General features: G+C 49.1%; 6 protein-coding genes across 7 annotated transcripts; 4 read left to right on the top strand and 2 right to left on the bottom strand.

Moving 5' to 3' along the window:
* Positions 1-506: 506 nt before the first annotated feature.
* LOC136192197 (endoplasmic reticulum lectin 1-like) lies at positions 507-5,302 on the bottom strand. The gene is given in 17 exon segments (XM_065980719.1): positions 507-547; positions 976-1,165; positions 1,217-1,292; positions 1,348-1,425; positions 1,477-1,529; positions 1,575-1,622; positions 1,680-1,739; positions 1,788-1,910; positions 1,961-2,069; positions 2,117-2,199; positions 2,264-2,442; positions 2,501-2,558; positions 2,608-2,691; positions 2,746-2,835; positions 2,892-2,975; positions 3,028-3,497; positions 3,551-5,302. Coding segments are annotated over 16 exon segments (1,479 nt in total). The 5' UTR covers positions 3,151-3,497; positions 3,551-5,302.
* On the top strand, positions 3,173-5,357 carry LOC136191814 (protein fem-1 homolog C-like). The gene has a single exon (XM_065980229.1). It carries the CDS (start codon positions 3,312-3,314, stop codon positions 5,304-5,306), a length of 1,995 nt encoding a protein of 664 aa, XP_065836301.1. The 5' UTR covers positions 3,173-3,311; the 3' UTR covers positions 5,307-5,357.
* Positions 5,358-5,419: 62 nt separating this feature from the next.
* Positions 5,420-7,184, top strand: LOC136191818 (uncharacterized). The gene is made up of 10 exons (XM_065980234.1): positions 5,420-5,616; positions 5,676-5,802; positions 5,864-5,895; positions 5,956-6,075; positions 6,130-6,232; positions 6,298-6,405; positions 6,458-6,490; positions 6,544-6,600; positions 6,653-6,746; positions 6,869-7,184. Exons 1-10 carry the CDS (start codon positions 5,455-5,457, stop codon positions 7,110-7,112), a joined length of 1,080 nt encoding a protein of 359 aa, XP_065836306.1. The 5' UTR covers positions 5,420-5,454; the 3' UTR covers positions 7,113-7,184.
* A 19-nt stretch (positions 7,185-7,203) lies between these two features.
* On the top strand, positions 7,204-9,264 carry LOC136191816 (uncharacterized). Its single transcript, XM_065980232.1, has 11 exons — positions 7,204-7,390; positions 7,442-7,580; positions 7,640-7,671; positions 7,730-7,849; positions 7,908-8,010; positions 8,064-8,171; positions 8,232-8,306; positions 8,359-8,451; positions 8,504-8,653; positions 8,705-8,801; positions 8,860-9,264. The coding sequence occupies exons 1-11, from the start codon at positions 7,223-7,225 to the stop codon at positions 9,143-9,145; spliced, it is 1,371 nt and encodes a 456-aa protein (XP_065836304.1). The 5' UTR covers positions 7,204-7,222; the 3' UTR covers positions 9,146-9,264.
* Positions 9,265-9,284: 20 nt separating this feature from the next.
* LOC136191819 (uncharacterized) lies at positions 9,285-10,909 on the top strand. Its single transcript, XM_065980235.1, has 9 exons — positions 9,285-9,475; positions 9,528-9,663; positions 9,723-9,754; positions 9,804-9,923; positions 9,978-10,080; positions 10,137-10,253; positions 10,305-10,388; positions 10,439-10,532; positions 10,583-10,909. The coding sequence occupies exons 1-9, from the start codon at positions 9,308-9,310 to the stop codon at positions 10,800-10,802; spliced, it is 1,074 nt and encodes a 357-aa protein (XP_065836307.1). The 5' UTR covers positions 9,285-9,307; the 3' UTR covers positions 10,803-10,909.
* Positions 10,672-16,800, bottom strand: LOC136191812 (adhesion G protein-coupled receptor A2-like). Of its 2 annotated transcripts, none has more exons than XM_065980226.1 (20): positions 16,757-16,800; positions 16,376-16,695; positions 16,237-16,308; positions 16,112-16,183; positions 15,991-16,062; positions 15,879-15,944; positions 15,758-15,832; positions 15,531-15,706; positions 15,368-15,484; positions 15,010-15,312; positions 14,691-14,956; positions 14,489-14,638; positions 14,353-14,432; positions 13,852-14,284; positions 13,758-13,803; positions 13,599-13,699; positions 13,409-13,545; positions 13,055-13,350; positions 12,868-13,000; positions 10,672-12,814 (listed from the first exon to the last, which is right to left on the bottom strand). In XM_065980226.1, exons 2-20 carry the CDS (start codon positions 16,597-16,599, stop codon positions 10,915-10,917), a joined length of 4,719 nt encoding a protein of 1,572 aa, XP_065836298.1. In that variant the 5' UTR covers positions 16,600-16,695; positions 16,757-16,800; the 3' UTR covers positions 10,672-10,914. The 2 variants fall into 2 exon arrangements, with proteins under 2 accessions (XP_065836298.1, XP_065836299.1); XM_065980227.1 differs by having other exon boundaries at positions 16,376-16,659.
* Between the last annotated feature and the right edge of the window lie 112 nt (positions 16,801-16,912).

The following is a 16,912-nucleotide window of genomic DNA, read 5'->3' as shown; positions in this document are numbered from 1 at the left end:
GTAAGAGCAGCCACTGCATGCGCAGACCCTTAGCGTGCACCACTTCGCAGCAGTCCTAGCTCGCAGTCTCTGTCTCTCTCAAATGGGCTCAATTTCGTACTTCGAACTAAACCACGCTGTCCTCAAGTTTTCTAGGTCGCGCGTTGCCGAAAACGGACTGAAGGATTTAGGGAACTCGTTCGAGAAAGCAAGCGAGAACTTAGGGAATTCAACCGAGTCTCTCGGAAAGTCGTTCGAGAAGGCGAGCGAGAACTTGAAACCCAACACGCTCGGCGAAAAACGTGGCCATGAAACCCTTCGCTCGCCGACAGCAATCGTCATGATGGCAATGGGAATTCTGGGAGTCGGCGTAGGAGCTGCCTTAATTGGCGGAGGCACAGGATTCTGTAAGTCATATAGGTCATTTTACAGCTTATTTTGCGACGGACTTCTTCAAGATTACATTGTCAGGGGCTTGCGTCTTTACAAGTCTCGAAAATAATCGCCCGCCCATCAAAATTTACAAATTATTCGATTCTGTGACGTTCTATTGTTTCAGGCCTCAGTACTGTTGATACATTGAAATATATTGAAATACAAACTTACAAAAGTGCTTGCGCCTACTATTGTTCGCGTGCCACTCATCGGTTTATCAGAACGCAGTGGCTAGAGTCACCGTACTGTGACCGGTTATCAACGGCTTAGAGTCACGGTAATAATGTAGTTAAGAGCATGTGATATCGGCTCCTACGCAGGGTGGGTCGCGGTAGCTCAACGGGCAGGGGGGTGCTCACAGGGCTCAACGATGCAGGCAACGCGGTGCACCTGATGCGTCCCCTGCTCGATTCCCAGCGAGTGCTAGTTTTTTCTTTTTGTCTTTCCTTTTTTTAGCGCGACCATCTAAAGCCGCGATCACTTCGGGCGGGGGGGGGGGGGGGGGGGAGCTGACGTCATAAGTACGTCCAACCCATCCACCCCAGCAAACACAATCCTTGCCTGAGCACTCCTCTCCCATTCTAATTTTGATGACATTTGCATGCTCAATCCAGACCGCTCGTGGAAACGGACTGCTTTTGCATGACAATAAAAGAATTCTTAAATCATTTTTATTAGCTGTTTAGTCCACTGCAAATAGGCCATCCTCGTCGGCTGAATCAACAAGAGAGCAGAGTAATGTTGCTTCCACCTAGGTACAAGCAGACTATGTTTCTAAAACTTGCTAAGATTTCTTCCTTACAGTAAGAATGTATTCGCAGGGCCTTGGCTCTTCTAAGTAAATAGACACTTGGCTCATACTTCCTTCTCGAATGCATCTAAATCAGAAAAAAATATTAATTAAACAAACAAATGGACCATCTTCGATCTAACCGAAGTCTGACTTGAACATTACGAGGTTTCTTTGTTAGATCACACACGTCTCCTTCACTGTAGTAATGCACAACGTTGCTAGACGTAATTAATTAAATTGAAAAAGATCAATTAAAAATTCTAAGTTACTTTTTAGAGGCTCGTTTCTTCTTGATGTTTTGGCGAAACCAATTTGTATGAGTCTAATATAATTCGTTTTCAATTTGTCATACTAACTAAGGGCTTACTTCTTCATCCCAGTACCCTAAGAAAACGTCAACTTGGCCGTCTCTTGCCTAAGACAAATATCGCTGCGCCTAGAAGCAAAGCCAAATCGCGACTGCAAATCATACCACGTGATATTGCTTGACATGTTGCTGATAGCAGAATTCATAGTGCCACCATCCACGTCCCTATAGATGAATCATAATCATACACTAATCGCTATAATGATAACTCACTCCTCTCAGACAATACGTTCCTTCTAAGAACTGCCTCAATATAGGCCCAGCATCTGGTGTAGCTCTTGGTGCTGGTTCAACGTAGGGAGAAGCCTGAACAGGTGCGTCAAAATCGGTAGAGCCCTTTCGTCCAACGCGTCAGAAACTCCCAAACTTAATTTTTAGGCACTTACGTCGTCCGCGGACATTCCAAGAGCAACGTGGTCACTATAGAGACGAGGATAAGAAGGTGAATCACCCAAAGAATGACAATGAATATGGTGCAACGGATCCTCATTCAGCCTAAGAATGAAGAAATGAAAAAAGGAACAGAAGTCCGCTTCAATTGCCTGTAAGCTGGATTCGGGCACAGAACTGGAGTTTCAACAATGGCTTCATATTCGCACGTTGACGTCTCGCGAAGCAAGACAATCTAGGAAAAGACTCATATAGATAGTGAACATCATATTAATTAATTAACTCAGGCAAGCGGTTACCTCGTTTCTACCCTGTTCATGACATATGTAGAGAACTCTGGTCCGTCTCCCTTTGTTGTCCAAATCGCAAAGAGTCCCGTCAACGTAATTCACAGCAAAATACGGATAATCCTTTCCTTCCAGATTCACGGTAGGAACCTTTTGCTCTTTTACAGGAGGAGACTCGAGAGGTTGAACACCTAAAGAGAAAACAATTCATTCAACGACACAACTCAGAAATTCTCCAATCACACAAACCTTCCGTCTTTTTTAGGTATCCAAGATAGTATTGCTTACGCCTAACCGACCCTTTGCCCTATCCATTTTTCATCAGTGATTGGATCCTAGTACGCCGATCAACTTGCCTTCGCTCCGTCCGGTCCAGGATCATCGTGATACTGTTTTACGTAGTTGCCGTGACACAGCTCGTAATTCCAGTACGATTCGAGCTTTGTGAAAGAAACAATTATGATGAAGTGTTCTACAGTACTAGGAATGCGTACCCTATAGGAGCACTCCTTTTGATCGTACAGACTCTGAAGCAAAAGTTCCGGATCGGGGCCGGCGTCTGATTCTTGCTCCGCGTTGTCATTCTGTCCAAGATCGTTTCTTATCTAGACTAGTCGCTCCTGTCTTTTCTCTCGGCTACCTCGTCATTCGAAGCGTCCCGGGGCAGAAAACATCTATATCGTTCCTTCTGGGCCGTTTTTACAACAAATGAACCGGCCTGCGGCTGTTGAAAAAGGCAATCTTTCCTGTAGAAAGCGCAATTCGCGATGACTTGCCAGTGACGACTTAGATACAGAGCCCGGCCATAAAATTTCGTAGTGAGCGTTGTCTTGATAGGGATCGAAGACAGCACCGACTAGCGAAAAGTGGAAGGACAAAACGAAGAAAAGAGCGATCATGGCTCTTGGGTGAGGCGCGCGCTAACCATGATCGTTCTTTTCCCTGCTTTCCTTCGTACACACTGAAAGTCTTTGAGAACAAAGTATCAGCGAAGTGCGGCAACCTTTCGTTGGATTTCTTCGAAAGATAGACAGGAGGGGCCCCGTCTTGCAAGGATCGTATGGCGACAAGTAAATCGCCTCTACATCGCCGCCGCCCTCGACTCCAATCGCCAATGGCTCACCTCCGACAGGAAGTGCTCGAAGCGGAGCTCGCCCATTCGGCGCGTCTCATACACGAAGCGGCAAAAATCGACGCGGTGCGCGAAATCGAAAGCGAACTCCGTCGACCAATCATAAAGGAGCACCTGCAAAAAATTCTCAATCACCCGTACGACAATTGCCCGCCCCTCGTCCTCGCCTGTCGTCACAACAGCGCCAAAGTGGTCGCCTACCTCCTGACGCTCATCTCGTCCGGTCTCGACATTGAACAAACGGGCTCGGTATCGTTTTCGAAAGAAGACATCGACGGTGCCGCCGCCCTGTGGACGGCAGCCGCCTGCGGTCACTACGACATCGCCAAGTGTCTCATCAAAGCCGGTGCCGACATAACGCATCGGACGAGTTCCGGTTCGACGCCGCTGCGCGCCGCCTGCTACGACGGTCATCTGAACGTCGTCAAAGTGCTCCGCAGTCACGGCTCCGACGTGAACATGCCCAACAAGTACGGACACACGCCGCTGATGATTGCCTGCTATAAGCAGCGCGAGAAAATTGTCTCGTATCTCATACGATGCGGTGCCGACGTCAATCTGCAGAGCAAGCTGCGCGGTAATACGGCGTTGCACGACGCCGCCGAAGCCGGCAGCATACCCATCGTCGAAGCTCTTCTTCGTGCTGGCGCTCAATGGAAATCGGGATCGGGAGACATGAGTCCGATGCTGTCCGCTGCCGCCGTCGGTCAGGCGAAAATGGTCAGCTATTTTCGACGTCACAAGCAAATGTCGTTTACGCGAGCGCAAGAGGCGGAAGCGTTGGAGCTCCTCGGCGCCGCCTACGTTGACAAGAATCGTAATGTTTCGGCGGCGATCGATTGTTGGATCGAAGCGATACTATTGCGTGGCGATAGCAGCGTGCCGCCGCCGCCGCCGTCGTCGCCTCCACCCAATCCCGTCTATCTCAACATGCAGGATATACGATGCCGCGATTCGTTAATCGCCTCCGTCGCCGCCGATCCCGAAATGTTGGAGATGCTCGCGTTGGTCATACGCGAACGCGTGCTCGGCATCAGCCATCCGGACACGGCCTACTACGTGCGCCATCGCGGCGCAATGTACGCCGATCGCGGCGACTTTCAGCGCTGCATGCAACTGTGGGCCTACTCGTTGGACATCCAGATACGCGGCTTCGAGTCCGGTCACGACAACATCTTTCTCACGGCCGGATCCTGCGGCGAAGTGCTCAATCACATGCTCGTTCACGACAGCTACGCGCGCGGCACGTACGTGCGCGAGATCGCCGAAATGACGCGCGTCGAACTGGATCGATGCGTCGACGCTCGTCTACCGGAAAAGGCCTTTCGAATCGGACGTATCTTTCTCCATCTAGCCGGCGTTTGGATGCAATTCATACGTGACGGACGTCAGGCGGCGTCACCCGACGACAGGCGACGACTCTACGATCTCGGTTGCGCCGTCGTCGCTTCGTGTCCGGCGAACGACGCGGAGGAGACTCTTCTTCATCTCGCCGTTCAACCGTCGACAACGAAACTGCTCGAATATTGCGAGTGCGCCTATCCGTTTCCGTGTCCGGACGTCGTAGCGTTTTTGCTCTCGTGCGGCGCCGTCGTCAACGCCGTCGACGCGTGCCGTCGAACGCCGCTCCACGCGGCGCTTCGACACTCGCGTCGTAGCGCGGAAAACGGCGGTGCCGATCGAGTTCGACGCGTCATCGACGTGCTCGTCGACGCCGGTGCCGTCACCGAAGCGCGCGACGTTTGCGGTCGGACTGCGCTCGCGTATGCCGTCGACGGCGGCAACGAGGAAGTTGTCGCTGCGTTGCGGCGCCGTCGCCGTCTACGTCTCCAGGATATTTCCGCTGCGGCCGTCGTCGATTCCGGACTTGATTATTATGATGAATTGCCGTTGAAATTAGCTCAATTTGTAGATCTTTTCTAAAGAGTCTGTATATGGATTTTTTCTATTCGAACGAGTATGTACGTCACTGCGTGGGATTTTTAGTCGGGTGAACGTCACACGTTACTGTCGCTCGTTCATTGGCTGCTTCTCGGTGGGCGTCATTCAGTACTTCGAGAAGTGGGTCGTCATGTTTACGCTTACCTTGCTCTTCGCGCTTGCCACGACGGCATCGGCTGACGTGCTGACATGGCAACCAAATTCCAATTGGGGAAACGCAAAGAGCTGGGCCGCATCTCGGCTTCCATGCGCTCCCGAAACCGTTCGATTTCAATTGCCTGACGAGCAGAAGGTATCAATCGACTCTAGCAATCGGTTTGCTATTTGCCACGATTCGTCGCTCTCTGATAGGGAGCAAAGTTTGTCGTCAAAGCCGATGTGAGTGTCACGCTGAAAGGACTTCGGTTGCCAACCGGAGCGACGTTGAAACTAGGGAAAGGAGTCAGCATTAAATTTTCAAAGAAAGATCGGTGCCAAGGTGAAAAAACACTACCTATAAGCAAGCGTTTAGTTCGTTTAAATCTTTTTCGTTGGGGCAGATCTACTAGGACTGGAAACTGCACCAAATGCCGTACGATTTTCGATCGAGCCGACCGGACCGACGATTTTAGCGAATAAACTTGGGGTTTAGGTCGCGTCCTTCATGGGGGTTCAGCCACATCCGTGGGAATGCGCGAACAATTGGAGGAAGGAAGACAGCAGCGTGCCGTCGCGACCGCCTTGCGCCGCGGACAAGGTCGTGTTTCCACCGGTAAAACGGCTCGTGCTTACGCGAGGAAAGAGTCTATGCGAGAGATTTTTATAGGGAAACGCTTACTCCTGGATTTCCCTCAAATCGCAAATATCCGTCGCGGAGCTCGAATGGATGGGAAGCGCAATACAGTCGGTGCAGGAGATATCCTCATACGGTATGAAAACGATCGATCATCCGTACGCTTAATGAAAACGCTTATATAATTAAACAAACAATTAGATCGATACTTTGTCAATGCCGGTGAGTCTGCTAGCCTCGCGGTAGATTCGACCTGTAAGGCAAATCAGCCGGACAAATGTGTCTGCACAACAAGTGACTGCTCTTTCTGTAAGCAAAAAGCGTTTGTCAAAATTCTTTACTGTACGTGATCCCTACGCAGATCCGTTTACTAGTGGGCCACCGTCGGTATCACGTACGTAAAAATTCGGTACACGTTTGATTGTTATCTACCAATGTGCCAATTAGCGTCTCCGTGTGATCCGAAGATTTCGGTTTGCGCAGGAAACGTTGGACAGAGTACAGGTAACAAACGATAAGAGATATCTCACACGCCGACTAATGTCAATTGAAACAGGCAGTAGCTTTCCCATATGGCCAATTATTGTCGCCGTGGTTGCAGGAGTGCTCGCTTTCGCGGCACTTACCCTAGTCATTATATTCTACTGGAGGTAAAGTGTCAATAGCCTGTCTCCAGCTCCTTTCGCTTTCTGCTAATTTATCACAAAAAGCAAAAAGGACAAGGAGCTGGAGAGGCTCCACGAATATCACAGTAAGCCGAACGTTTTTGCAGGAATAAAAAACACCGGAATGCGGCATCGTTGGGGAGCGGAGTGGCCGCGTACCGCTTTGACACGTCTGATGCCGCCCTAAGCGTCGAAACTCATAATCCGACGTATTCTGCCCAAGACAGCACCGGAGGTTTCGAAAATCCAACGTACGACGCTGCCGATGCAAAAATCTATGCCAACGATGCCGATGGACTCTACGACGCTGCCGATGGGAAATTCGACGAAGACGGTCTCCCGATTGCGTAGGCTAGGCTTCGCCCAAACAGACGTTTGCGCTTTTGTCATCTCTTGCTGAACAGGACAAAGTGTGATACGGGGGCTTTTACTTGTCAGGTCGCGTGCCGTACCATTCGAGAATGTCGCCGAGTTCCCTCCTCGTTCTTCTCCTTTCGACGGCCGTAGCGACCGGAGACGTGTTGTTCTGGACTCGCACGTCCGTTTGGAACAATCCAAACAACTGGGTCCTCGGTCGAACACCGTGCTCGGCCGAAACGGTGGAAATCAAGCCGCCTCAAACTTACAATGTAGCCGTTACACCATTTAACCGCCTGCTGTACGTCAAACGAATCGCATAGGGAAAACCGTTGCCCCGCGACTTTGACGTCCGCATCAACGGCGACGTGACGCTGAAAAAGCTCGTCATCCCGAGGGGCGGTTCTCTCACTCTCGCGCCCGCCACCAAGATCACGCTGTCGAAAGAGACAACGTGCAAAAGTCAGTACTATTTATATTTATGGTACGCTGTACCTATAAAACGACGTGTTTCTGCGTAGACGAAGGCCTTTCAGCTGTGTCAGATCAGTCGGTCAGAAGACATCTAGACTACATAAAAGATTCGTTTCTCATATGAGGCTTACCTTTAGGTGAACGAATTCATTGGCATCCAGCCGCACCCTTGGAGCTGCGTTGGAAACTGGCGCAAATCCGACGGAACTCTTCCTCAACGGGCTCCCTGTGGCGATGATATGGCTGTTTTCCAATCGGTAAAAAGAATGTCTGAGTGGGAGAGTTTCTATTAATAGCAAATGTTCTTCTGTACAGAATTCCAGCTTCTCTTGGATTACGCTGGATAGGAGCGTCACCGTCGGTCGTTTGGCGTGGAAAGGACGATCTGTGAGCGGACTTTCTGACATTCCTAACAGCGGTCAGTACATGCATGATGAATGCATGCGCGAGCTCCACTGAATCTCTTCGCAGGAAAGTACTTTTACAAGAGCACTCCTTCCGCGGATCTGACCGTTGAGCCTTTGTGCCTAAGCGGTCAACCGGGCTTGTGTCCTTGCATTGGCAGCGACTGTTCATTTTGTAAGTTGTGGCGATTCTACCTCTGTGGTCTACATTTCCATTTTCATTGCGTATGAGCAGATCCCACGACTCCTCCGCCGACCACACAGCCACCGCCAACCACGCAACCTCCTCCCACTACTCCAGGAGAACCTGGTAAATCTGTCACTGAGATCGGTCGCCTTTTTCTGAAGTTTGCCTGCCTTAGGAAAACCGACGAAAAATCCGCTTGTCTCCAGAGAGCCGGGAGAAACAGGAAAGCCGCCGTCAGGGAAACCCACCGAGCAACCGCGCGAGACAGGTACAGCAACGTCTTGAAAAATTGAAATCGATTAACAGTAGGCGCGCTTTAGAACGACCCCCTTGTGATCCAGAAACAGAAGACTGCCCTACAATCTGCATTGGCGAGAACTGTCCTCCAATCTGCATTGGTGAAGACTGTCCTCCAATCTGCATTGGTGAAGACTGTCCCCTCCCCACCAGGGATCCGCAAGGAAGCACAGGTACGTGAGAGTCGTCAAGAGACTCGCCGTTCTTAATTAAGTAATGTTCAGGACATGGCTCCTCTTTCCCTCTTTGGGCCATTATCGTCGCTGCCATCGGTGGTGTTTTGTTCCTCTTTTTCATAATTCTGGTTATTGTCCTGGTCAGGTAAAAGAGCTGAGAAAGTAGCTCTTAGTTGAAAAACTATATCTTTTGTTTCTGTCAGAGTGAGGAAAAAGAAGTCCGTCAAAGACAACACCGATGAATTGGCGTTTGCGAGTGACCCAACGACAGATTTGCCTGAGTTCCCCACTCAGAGCAAGTATGACGTACCCCGACCGGCTACAGCGGCAACGCTGTCTTCGTCGGGTTTCAAGAACCCGCTGTATGAAGGAATGGCAGCACAAGAAAATCCACTCTTCGTCTCACCGGATTTCGCAACAGAAGCTCCAATGGGCGAATTGGAAAATCCGTACGAGTCTCTTGACGATTACGTGAAGGGAGAACATTGACGGCATCGAGTCTTGAAATTTTTTTGTTGCGCTGATGTTGTCGTGTTCTTTGTTACGTTGTCGCGATGCAATGTTTGTTAGACCCTTGGGGGAATGGAGATGATCATTTCCATAGTAGACACGTGAGATCACGTTCCGTATCATTCCGTACCACACCCTTCAATGCGGCTTGTGACCCTCGTTTTGCTCCTCTCTTGCTCTTCGGCAGAGGCAGGCGACACTCTCTTTTGGCGACCAACGTCAAATTGGAACGAGCCGTCAAATTGGATTAAGGGCAGGTTGCCCTGTTCGGCGGAAACGGTCGTCGTCAAACCTTCTACGACATTCGACGTTAGTCCAATTTGATTATAAAACCTTTAGCTCTAAAGGTAGAATCGTACAGGGAGTAGCTCTGCCTGCCTCATTCGACGTCAGCGTCACCGGCGACGTAGCGCTCAGGAAATTGATTATTCCAAAAACAGGATCGCTGAGTCTCAGAAATACCAAGATTACCTTGAAAAGAGTGTCGACGTGCCAAGGTACTTCACTGCAAAACGCTTAATTAACCTTCGCCAGCTTACGTGTATATACTCGGTAGATGAAGGACTGGCTTCGGTCACGGATTCGTCGGTACTTTTGAGCGAAGAAACTGACTATTGCAGCTTAGGAATACCTTTAGGTGAACAGCTTTACAGGCGTCCAACCTCGTCCGTGGAATTGTCCCACCAATTGGCGCCAATTGGACGGTACACCAGCCGACAGATTTCCATGCCTCGACGACTCAGCCGTATTTCCTCCCGTAAGGCATCGCCGTTCTCTAGTAAACAACATGAGCAATTCTGATCACACTTAGAACAACTCGTTTTCGTGGATCGTTTTGGATGCTCACGTTAAAATAGGACGCCTCGCTTGGCAGGGACGACCTGTCGATCGTTTGTCCGACATTCCCAACTACGGTGCGCGTACAGCAGTTGAACGACTCAAAGAACACGACTGATCTGCTCACCTTTAGAAAAAATCTTTTTCAAAAGAACCCCGTCAGCTGATCTGACAGTTGATTTTTCGTGCTTGGCGGGAAACCCCGAGAGATGCCCCTGCCAAGATGCTGACGACTCTCCGCTCTGCATATGTACATCTTATTTAAATACGCTAACATCCCAAACAAACTCTTTCGTCATAGACCCCACTACTACATCTCCCTCAACTGCAGCATCATCGTCGTCAACCGCCGGTGTGAACCCTACACCTGACGTTAGTGCACAAGGTATCGGCTAACAACCGTTAAGCCTACGTCGTAAACTACCCTATCCTCAGACACATCATTTCCATGGCCTATTCTCGTCGGTGCCCTGGGTGGACTAATTCTCATTCTAATTATCGTCATCGTCGTTGTTGTCGTCGTCATTAGGTAAAACCCTGAATCCAATACTGTTACACATAACTTGCCTTGCACTATAGACGCAGACGAAAGTACAGGTACGACAACGACGCCAGCGCCTTCGCTATCGAACCACCACCGGACCTCTACGCTCTTGGAAGTGCAGAAACAACCAGCGGATTCAAAAACCCGCTATACAACGACCAAACATTCGACAGTCCTATCTACGACAACGACAATGCACTGAACTTGGATGACCCTGAAGCTTTCGGAGGGAACGCCGAAAATACCGAAGAATAAACTAGTTTCGCGTTGTACTGAGTACCGTTAGCATCTGTTTTACGCTTGTTTCTTATCACGGTTTGCTGGGGCTGGGGCAAAAAAACAACCGCTGGTTTCGATGTGCACGTTCTTACCTTCGCTCTTGATACCAAACGCCGAAAGCGTCTGCATCGCTGTCGGTATTATCTCCAACCTGCGATGGAACGTTCGAGTCGCCTCCGGAGAAAAACATAAGCTGATCCTTTTCCTGGTCGGATAGAATATTGGTTTGCTGGCGCGATTTCGTGACCGGTCTTCGGAGCGGCGGTGGCCGCCGATTCATATGTTCGCCGAGTTCCTCTGGATGGCGAACGTAACGATATTCTACCAACTTGCCAGTTTCAGAATCCACTTCGTAGTAATCGGGACGAGCGGATCTAGGCTGGCGGTAGCGTCGAGCGTAACCTGGCGGCGCGGGCGGCGGCGGCAGCGGCAGCGGAGCCGGTCGAGAACGGTACACGTAGTCGTACTCGGGCCAACGAGCGCGAACTGGTGGAGGTCTACCGCCGCGCGGATAGTACGGGTATTGCCTCGGAACGTTCAGCGGTCGCGGATCGTATCGGTAGAACCTTTCCGGCGGCTGTCGAGGCGAAGGACGACGAAAGTATTCCCTCTCGGACGTGCGAACCGGTTCGTATCTCTCCAAATAGCGTTTTTCTTCAACGCGACGTGGCTGTCGAATTTCGGTGAAAACAACTGTGCCGTCCGAGCGACGAACGCGCTGCATCGTCGTGCGATTTGCTGGCAAAACAGCGACGGGAGCAGCGGCACTAGGACTGGTCGCTGGAATCAGAATTTTTCTTAAAGAACGATTTGCTCTCGACGATGGCCGAGAGGGCGACGTTTCATCGTCGTACGGCCATTGTCCTGCCATCAAACTCGTATCTCGAAATTGCGACGATTGGGTAGATCGCGCCGGAGATTTTGTACTCGTCGTCACGTCGTCGACAAATTTGTCGAGAGACGCGTGCGACGACGTCATAATCTCGTCGAGCTCTTTCAGTTGACGAGTCAACGGATCCGGAATCTCAGCTGGTAGTCCGAAATCGGGCGTCGAGCTTGTCCCTTGATTGTCGACGTCAAACGTGGCGTGTGCAAAAGCTTTTTTGCTTGCCCTTTCTGGAGATTCCGACTCGCGCGTCTCGTCGTCGGCGGCCGAGGCCCAGCCGCTCTCTACGAATCCCATCTCTGCGTCCTTTGCGTTCTTTTGGTCAGTCTCACTTTCATCCGTTTCCTTCTTTGACGCGTCGTCATCGCCGTCGCTCTCCGTCGAAGAGCCGCTATCAAGTTGACTTTTAGTCGTGTCTTCGTCCGAATCTCGCTTCTCGACCTCGTCGTTGCTCTCGTCGCCTATCCGCAACGTGGTTTCGGTCATCGACGCACCGAGCGACAGGCCAACCGAATGACGAACAGGTGGTGCGGCCACTCCGCCGATTTCCATCTCAAACGGCATAAGACCGATGAGTTCTTCAAGTGGAATATTTTCCGCTCCTTGGGTATATGCCATCGACGCTTTCCTCTCCCTGTTTCTATTGGCCTTCTTAGCCTTCTTTGAACCTTTCTCTTTCTTTTCCTTGGCTGCGTTATTGTTTGATTTGGGGTGGATCAATGTCTCGTCTTTGTGTTCGTCGTCCACGTGCTGTCGACGACAGAGTTCGAACATCTTCAATACGTCGCGGCTCAGTGGGCCGTACTGGAGTAGAACGACGACAATCGCGATGACGTACAGAACGGCAAACAAATAGTAAAAAGTTGCAAAGGCAGCGCAAGCATTCGTGCCGAAGTCATTGTGATCAGACAAAGTAATAATCGCCAAGGCCCAGCTGAAAGCCAAGAGAATATTTACTGAAATAGCCAGTCCGACTTGAAGACGGTCGCCTGCTGTCTTTCGGCAAAGAACGACGCAGTAGATGAGCGTGTTTGTTACGATGAGAAAAAGAGCCGGGATGGCGCAGGTGCCAAGAACGATGTACATGTTCTTTATCCAGCATCTGTTTCAATATACTGTATTAGCTCTATCTTCGCAATGTTTGTGAGGACTTACATCTGAACAGGTTTCTCCCCGTTGGACAAAGTTTCATCTGGCACATAAACAGTGGTTCCATAAAGAAGACAATTGGAGTTTGAGTTTGCAGCTCCTATAATATTGATAATAGCCACCATCAACAAAGGACAGCCTAGAGAACAACTAAGTCAGTCAAATATGAAAAACTCATAGCGATTAATATTACCCCAACAGAGAAGACAGGATTTGAGAAAAAATACGTTGTCTCTCTTCGTTTCACTCTTCCGTGCCGTCCCGCTAAGATGAGAATAGGCTTCAACTGTCAACCACATGACGGTAACCAGTAGCGAAAAGTGAATAAGACTGCTGACGGCTTTGCAAGCCGCTTCTGAGATCCTTGCTCCGCCATAGCTACTGTCAGTCGGAAAGATGGACACAAGGTAGGAGACGGAAAAAATTGACAAAGACAGCAAAATGTTGAAGTGAATTTTGAGACTTCGAGAGACAACCTTACAAATGATCCTACACAAGAAACAGTAATATTGCTGACACAGAGAAGAGAGTAAAGGACAAGCAGTACCAAGTTAAAATGACGATAAGAAGAGCGATAGCAAGAACGCCTAGAACAATGTAGCATCCAATAACGGCAATTTCTGCTTGAGTAGACCGTCTCACACGGAGACATTCGCACGCAGTACTGTTCCGTTTGCATGAAGTCTGCAAAGACATCAAGATCACAAACTCAAGAATCTTGTCATAGGTGCACGAACCATCAGAACGGACGCTGTCGCTGCAGCTCCACAATGGCACTCGACCGTGTTGTTTTTCCACGAGACCAAACTGCAAGAGTCACAAGACCATCCACCTGTGCCTGCAATATACCCTTTATAGCATTATATAATAATTGAAGTTTCTGCTCATTTCTTTACCGCTTATTGAATGATTCCACGACACACAAACTGGCTCAAAGGCATCCTAAAGCAGTGTTATTCTTACTGAAAAAAAGCTCCGCCACTTTCTTACCTCTTCGTGAGGAAATACAAAGGTAGTGCCGTTCACTTGGGTATCTAAATCTTCAGAACCCAATCCCAGTTGTGCGACAGCACTAAGCAATGTTTTCTCTCGTAAGGATCGCCTTTTATTGCAGGAGTCATCGTTGCACGACGAACTTTCCGCAGGCAGCTGGCCGTGGCGAAAGAAGACCGTGTTCTTATAAACAGCCACGAGGCCAGTCACGTTTGGTGGAAGTGCCCCGCCGCTTCCGTCTCCTGATGCAGGCTGCATCACTTCTCGTTCCAATGACATGGTAGCAACGACGTCAGATGCGCTAATTCGCTGACGAGCTCCAACGACAAATACCTCAAAATACATTTGGGAATTGTCAACGACTAGGGACGAACGGGCTCCTTCAAATGTAATATAACGACCGGCTAGTGCGCCCACCAATAAGCGTAGTCTGCAAAATTAAAGATTTTAAATTAATTAAACGATTGGCTGCAATAGAGCTGCTGCACTAGAACTCACCTGTCGCTGCAATCGGTACAAGTCGACAATTCAAACATCTGCATCAATTGGCTTACCGATGAAAGAATGAGCTCAACAACCTGCAGGTCCACGCTTTCAATAATATAGAAGAAACGACTAACGCGCTGTGACAAACCTTTGTTGATAATTGCAGTAGGCTGTTTGCCAGTAATCGCTCCAAAGAAGTCACAGCAAAGCCGATTTCTCTGACGTCAAGGTTTCTGCTTTTGGTAGCGTCTACTATCAAGGCCGCAAAAGACTCCGCATTAGTTTGGTTGACGGTATGCTAAAGGATAAACATTAGAGTGCCCTTCGCTGATTTGACCAATCTTTTGCACCTGAGATAAACACTGAAAATATCTCGTCGTCTTGTCTTCATACTGACAGTTCTCCAAGTCAAAATTTTGCCACGTTCCATTAGACGTGCACGCAAAAAGGGCACGATCTGACAGCACCGAATCGCCGGCCGAACATTTGGGCCCATGAGCACACGGCTGCACAAGAATCGTTTCGTAGCCAATGTGCGTTGGCAGATGATACTCGCCCAGGTACGGAACGACGATACTGTCTTTCGAACAAGAAGCGACACCAGGATCCGTGTCATCTAGACGAATACATATAAGAATAAGTGTGAGATTACAGCTGTCAAAATCATACAAGGCCAAACAGAAACTTCAATCATTTTCCGAGCTTGACCTGCACCGTTCTTCAGTACGCAAATGTAATTGCCGCTGTCTTTGTAGTCAACTTGAAGAAGAGAGAGTTCCAATCGAATCGTTTCGTCTGATAGCTTGCTCCACTCGACGTCGTCTCCCGAAAATGTTTTCCCATTGAACTGCCATTCTATTTCGGGCTGCGGCTGTCCCGTTCCAAAACATTTCAGCAAGATCCGATCACCTGGCCGTAATACTGGCTTCGTAGCGTATTCAAAATCGATGCGAGTAATGTTCGGCGGAATTCCTGTTAAAAAGGCAAATTATCGTTATTCCTGCGCAGGAGCCAGTCAGTGTCTTACCGCACTCGGTGACATTGTATAGCTTGAATAGCGGCGGGCACGAACAAAAATAACTGCCGTACGTATTCGAACAAAGGCCAGAGCAACCACCGTTATTATTCAAGCATTCGTCAACATCTAGAAAAAAATTGTTTATTAATTAAAAATCAAAAAATTGACGTACCGCAAATGAAGTCCTCATCGTCGATCATGACAGGATTTCGGTTTTGAGTTGTTTCCGTTGGACCGGCGCAAGTGGCAGTGAAGACAAGCATCGCAAGTCGGCGAGTCAAAAACCAGGATTTGATCCATGCCAGCCGGCAATCGCACACAAGTGGATTTTCGCTCAGGTTGAATGCGCTACAAGAAAAATGTCCGGGAGGAAAAAACGATCAGATGCAGGTGTCCTACGTCCAGACTTCGATTGATGAAATGGAATCAAAGTTTGTGCTGTTGATAGTGGTAATTAAATTGTCGTGAAGATTTCTATAAATCATTTTATAATTTCCGTGTCAGAATGTTAACGACTTGCATTTCTGTCAGATTTTTCGCTCCTTCCAGATCAGGAAATTGGGTCAAATTGGATTGAATGATGTGTCTAGTGGAGAAATCTCACACAAAGAGAATAATCTAGGCAGGCTTACAAAGTAGTCAGTCTGGTTAGATTCATGACAAAATTGGAAGGAAGAGATTCCAAATTATTCCCATTCAATTCCCTAAAGGTTTAGTAGTACAATTGGATCCACCATAATAAAATACACGAACAATCTTTCCAGTCGAAGCAAATTACTGAAAGCAGCTCTTTCAACAACGTTGAGTCCAACATAATTTAGAGATCTACAAAAGAAACGAGTACAATAAATTGATTCCCTTTCGTTGGTGAAACTCACAGCTTCTTCAAATTGTCGAATCCAGCAAATTGATAACTTCGAAGTTGTCGAATTCGTCCTCGCTCTACAACTCTACGCAAAACAAGGGCAACGCCTCAAACATTACCCCACCCACTCGCTCCCCAAAAGGACGTCGTACAGGGTCTCAATGCAGCGTTTGGCGTCCGCTGACAAACGAGTAGCAAATGCCAGGTCCGTAATATTCGAGCCGGTGCATTCGACAGCCAGCACAGGACGAGGTATCAAAGCGATAGCGGAGCAGTAGGACGGCAACGACAGCCCCTTAGCGCTACAGCCTGAAAGTGAGGCCACAATGCAGGTGCCAAGCCAGGAGTAGACTATGAACGCAACGAAGATTGCCATCGGCGCTCTCACGACAATTCAAACACCTGGGGCGTGACACCAACGATGCACGTGAGGAGACTGTCAACAAAAGGTAACGTCACCTAGCGGGGGCCCCTACAATGATGGGCCCACAGCGAATGTCGAACAGGCATCTTTGGAACTATAGCCTACTTACCTCCAGTCCATTGACAACGGAGCAATGCGATCGGCTAAGGTTGTAAATGTGACTCCTGCCCGTGCATAGTTTTGCATAGCTGCACATGCAGGCACGTGTAGATCTACGGAGCCCTATATCTATATATAGGGCTCTGCATTGGGGCTCTCTGCATTA

This window comes from Oscarella lobularis, chromosome 10 (genome assembly GCF_947507565.1).
Source record: "Oscarella lobularis chromosome 10, ooOscLobu1.1, whole genome shotgun sequence".
NCBI lineage: Eukaryota > Metazoa > Porifera > Homoscleromorpha > Homosclerophorida > Oscarellidae > Oscarella > Oscarella lobularis.
Note: the sequence above shows the minus strand (reverse complement) of the source record. Positions and strands in the feature narration are given on the sequence as shown.

What these genes read in the sequence shown, in the direction of transcription:
- LOC136191816 (XM_065980232.1), top strand. Translation starts at nt 7,223, where the DNA reads ATGTCGCCGAGTTCCCTCCTCGTTCTTCTCCTTTCGACGGCCGTAGCG. An exon ending in CAGCTGTGTCAGATCAGTCG is followed by an intron (nt 7,672 to 7,729) that starts GTCAGAAGACAT and finishes GCTTACCTTTAG; the next exon opens with GTGAACGAATTCATTGGCAT. An exon ending in TTCTGACATTCCTAACAGCG is followed by an intron (nt 8,011 to 8,063) that starts GTCAGTACATGC and finishes ATCTCTTCGCAG; the next exon opens with GAAAGTACTTTTACAAGAGC.
- LOC136191814 (XM_065980229.1), top strand. Translation starts at nt 3,312, where the DNA reads ATGGCGACAAGTAAATCGCCTCTACATCGCCGCCGCCCTCGACTCCAA.
- LOC136191818 (XM_065980234.1), top strand. Translation starts at nt 5,455, where the DNA reads ATGTTTACGCTTACCTTGCTCTTCGCGCTTGCCACGACGGCATCGGCT. An exon ending in AATTGCCTGACGAGCAGAAG is followed by an intron (nt 5,617 to 5,675) that starts GTATCAATCGAC and finishes GCTCTCTGATAG; the next exon opens with GGAGCAAAGTTTGTCGTCAA. An exon ending in AACAAGTGACTGCTCTTTCT is followed by an intron (nt 6,406 to 6,457) that starts GTAAGCAAAAAG and finishes ATCCCTACGCAG; the next exon opens with ATCCGTTTACTAGTGGGCCA.
- LOC136191812 (XM_065980226.1), bottom strand. Translation starts at nt 16,599, where the DNA reads ATGGCAATCTTCGTTGCGTTCATAGTCTACTCCTGGCTTGGCACCTGC. An exon ending in GCGAAAAATCTGACAGAAAT is followed by an intron (nt 15,833 to 15,878) that starts GCAAGTCGTTAA and finishes AATGATTTATAG; the next exon opens with AAATCTTCACGACAATTTAA. An exon ending in CGATGAGGACTTCATTTGCG is followed by an intron (nt 15,485 to 15,530) that starts GTACGTCAATTT and finishes ATTTTTTTCTAG; the next exon opens with ATGTTGACGAATGCTTGAAT.
- LOC136191819 (XM_065980235.1), top strand. Translation starts at nt 9,308, where the DNA reads ATGCGGCTTGTGACCCTCGTTTTGCTCCTCTCTTGCTCTTCGGCAGAG. An exon ending in AACCTTCTACGACATTCGAC is followed by an intron (nt 9,476 to 9,527) that starts GTTAGTCCAATT and finishes AGAATCGTACAG; the next exon opens with GGAGTAGCTCTGCCTGCCTC. An exon ending in CGACTCTCCGCTCTGCATAT is followed by an intron (nt 10,254 to 10,304) that starts GTACATCTTATT and finishes CTTTCGTCATAG; the next exon opens with ACCCCACTACTACATCTCCC.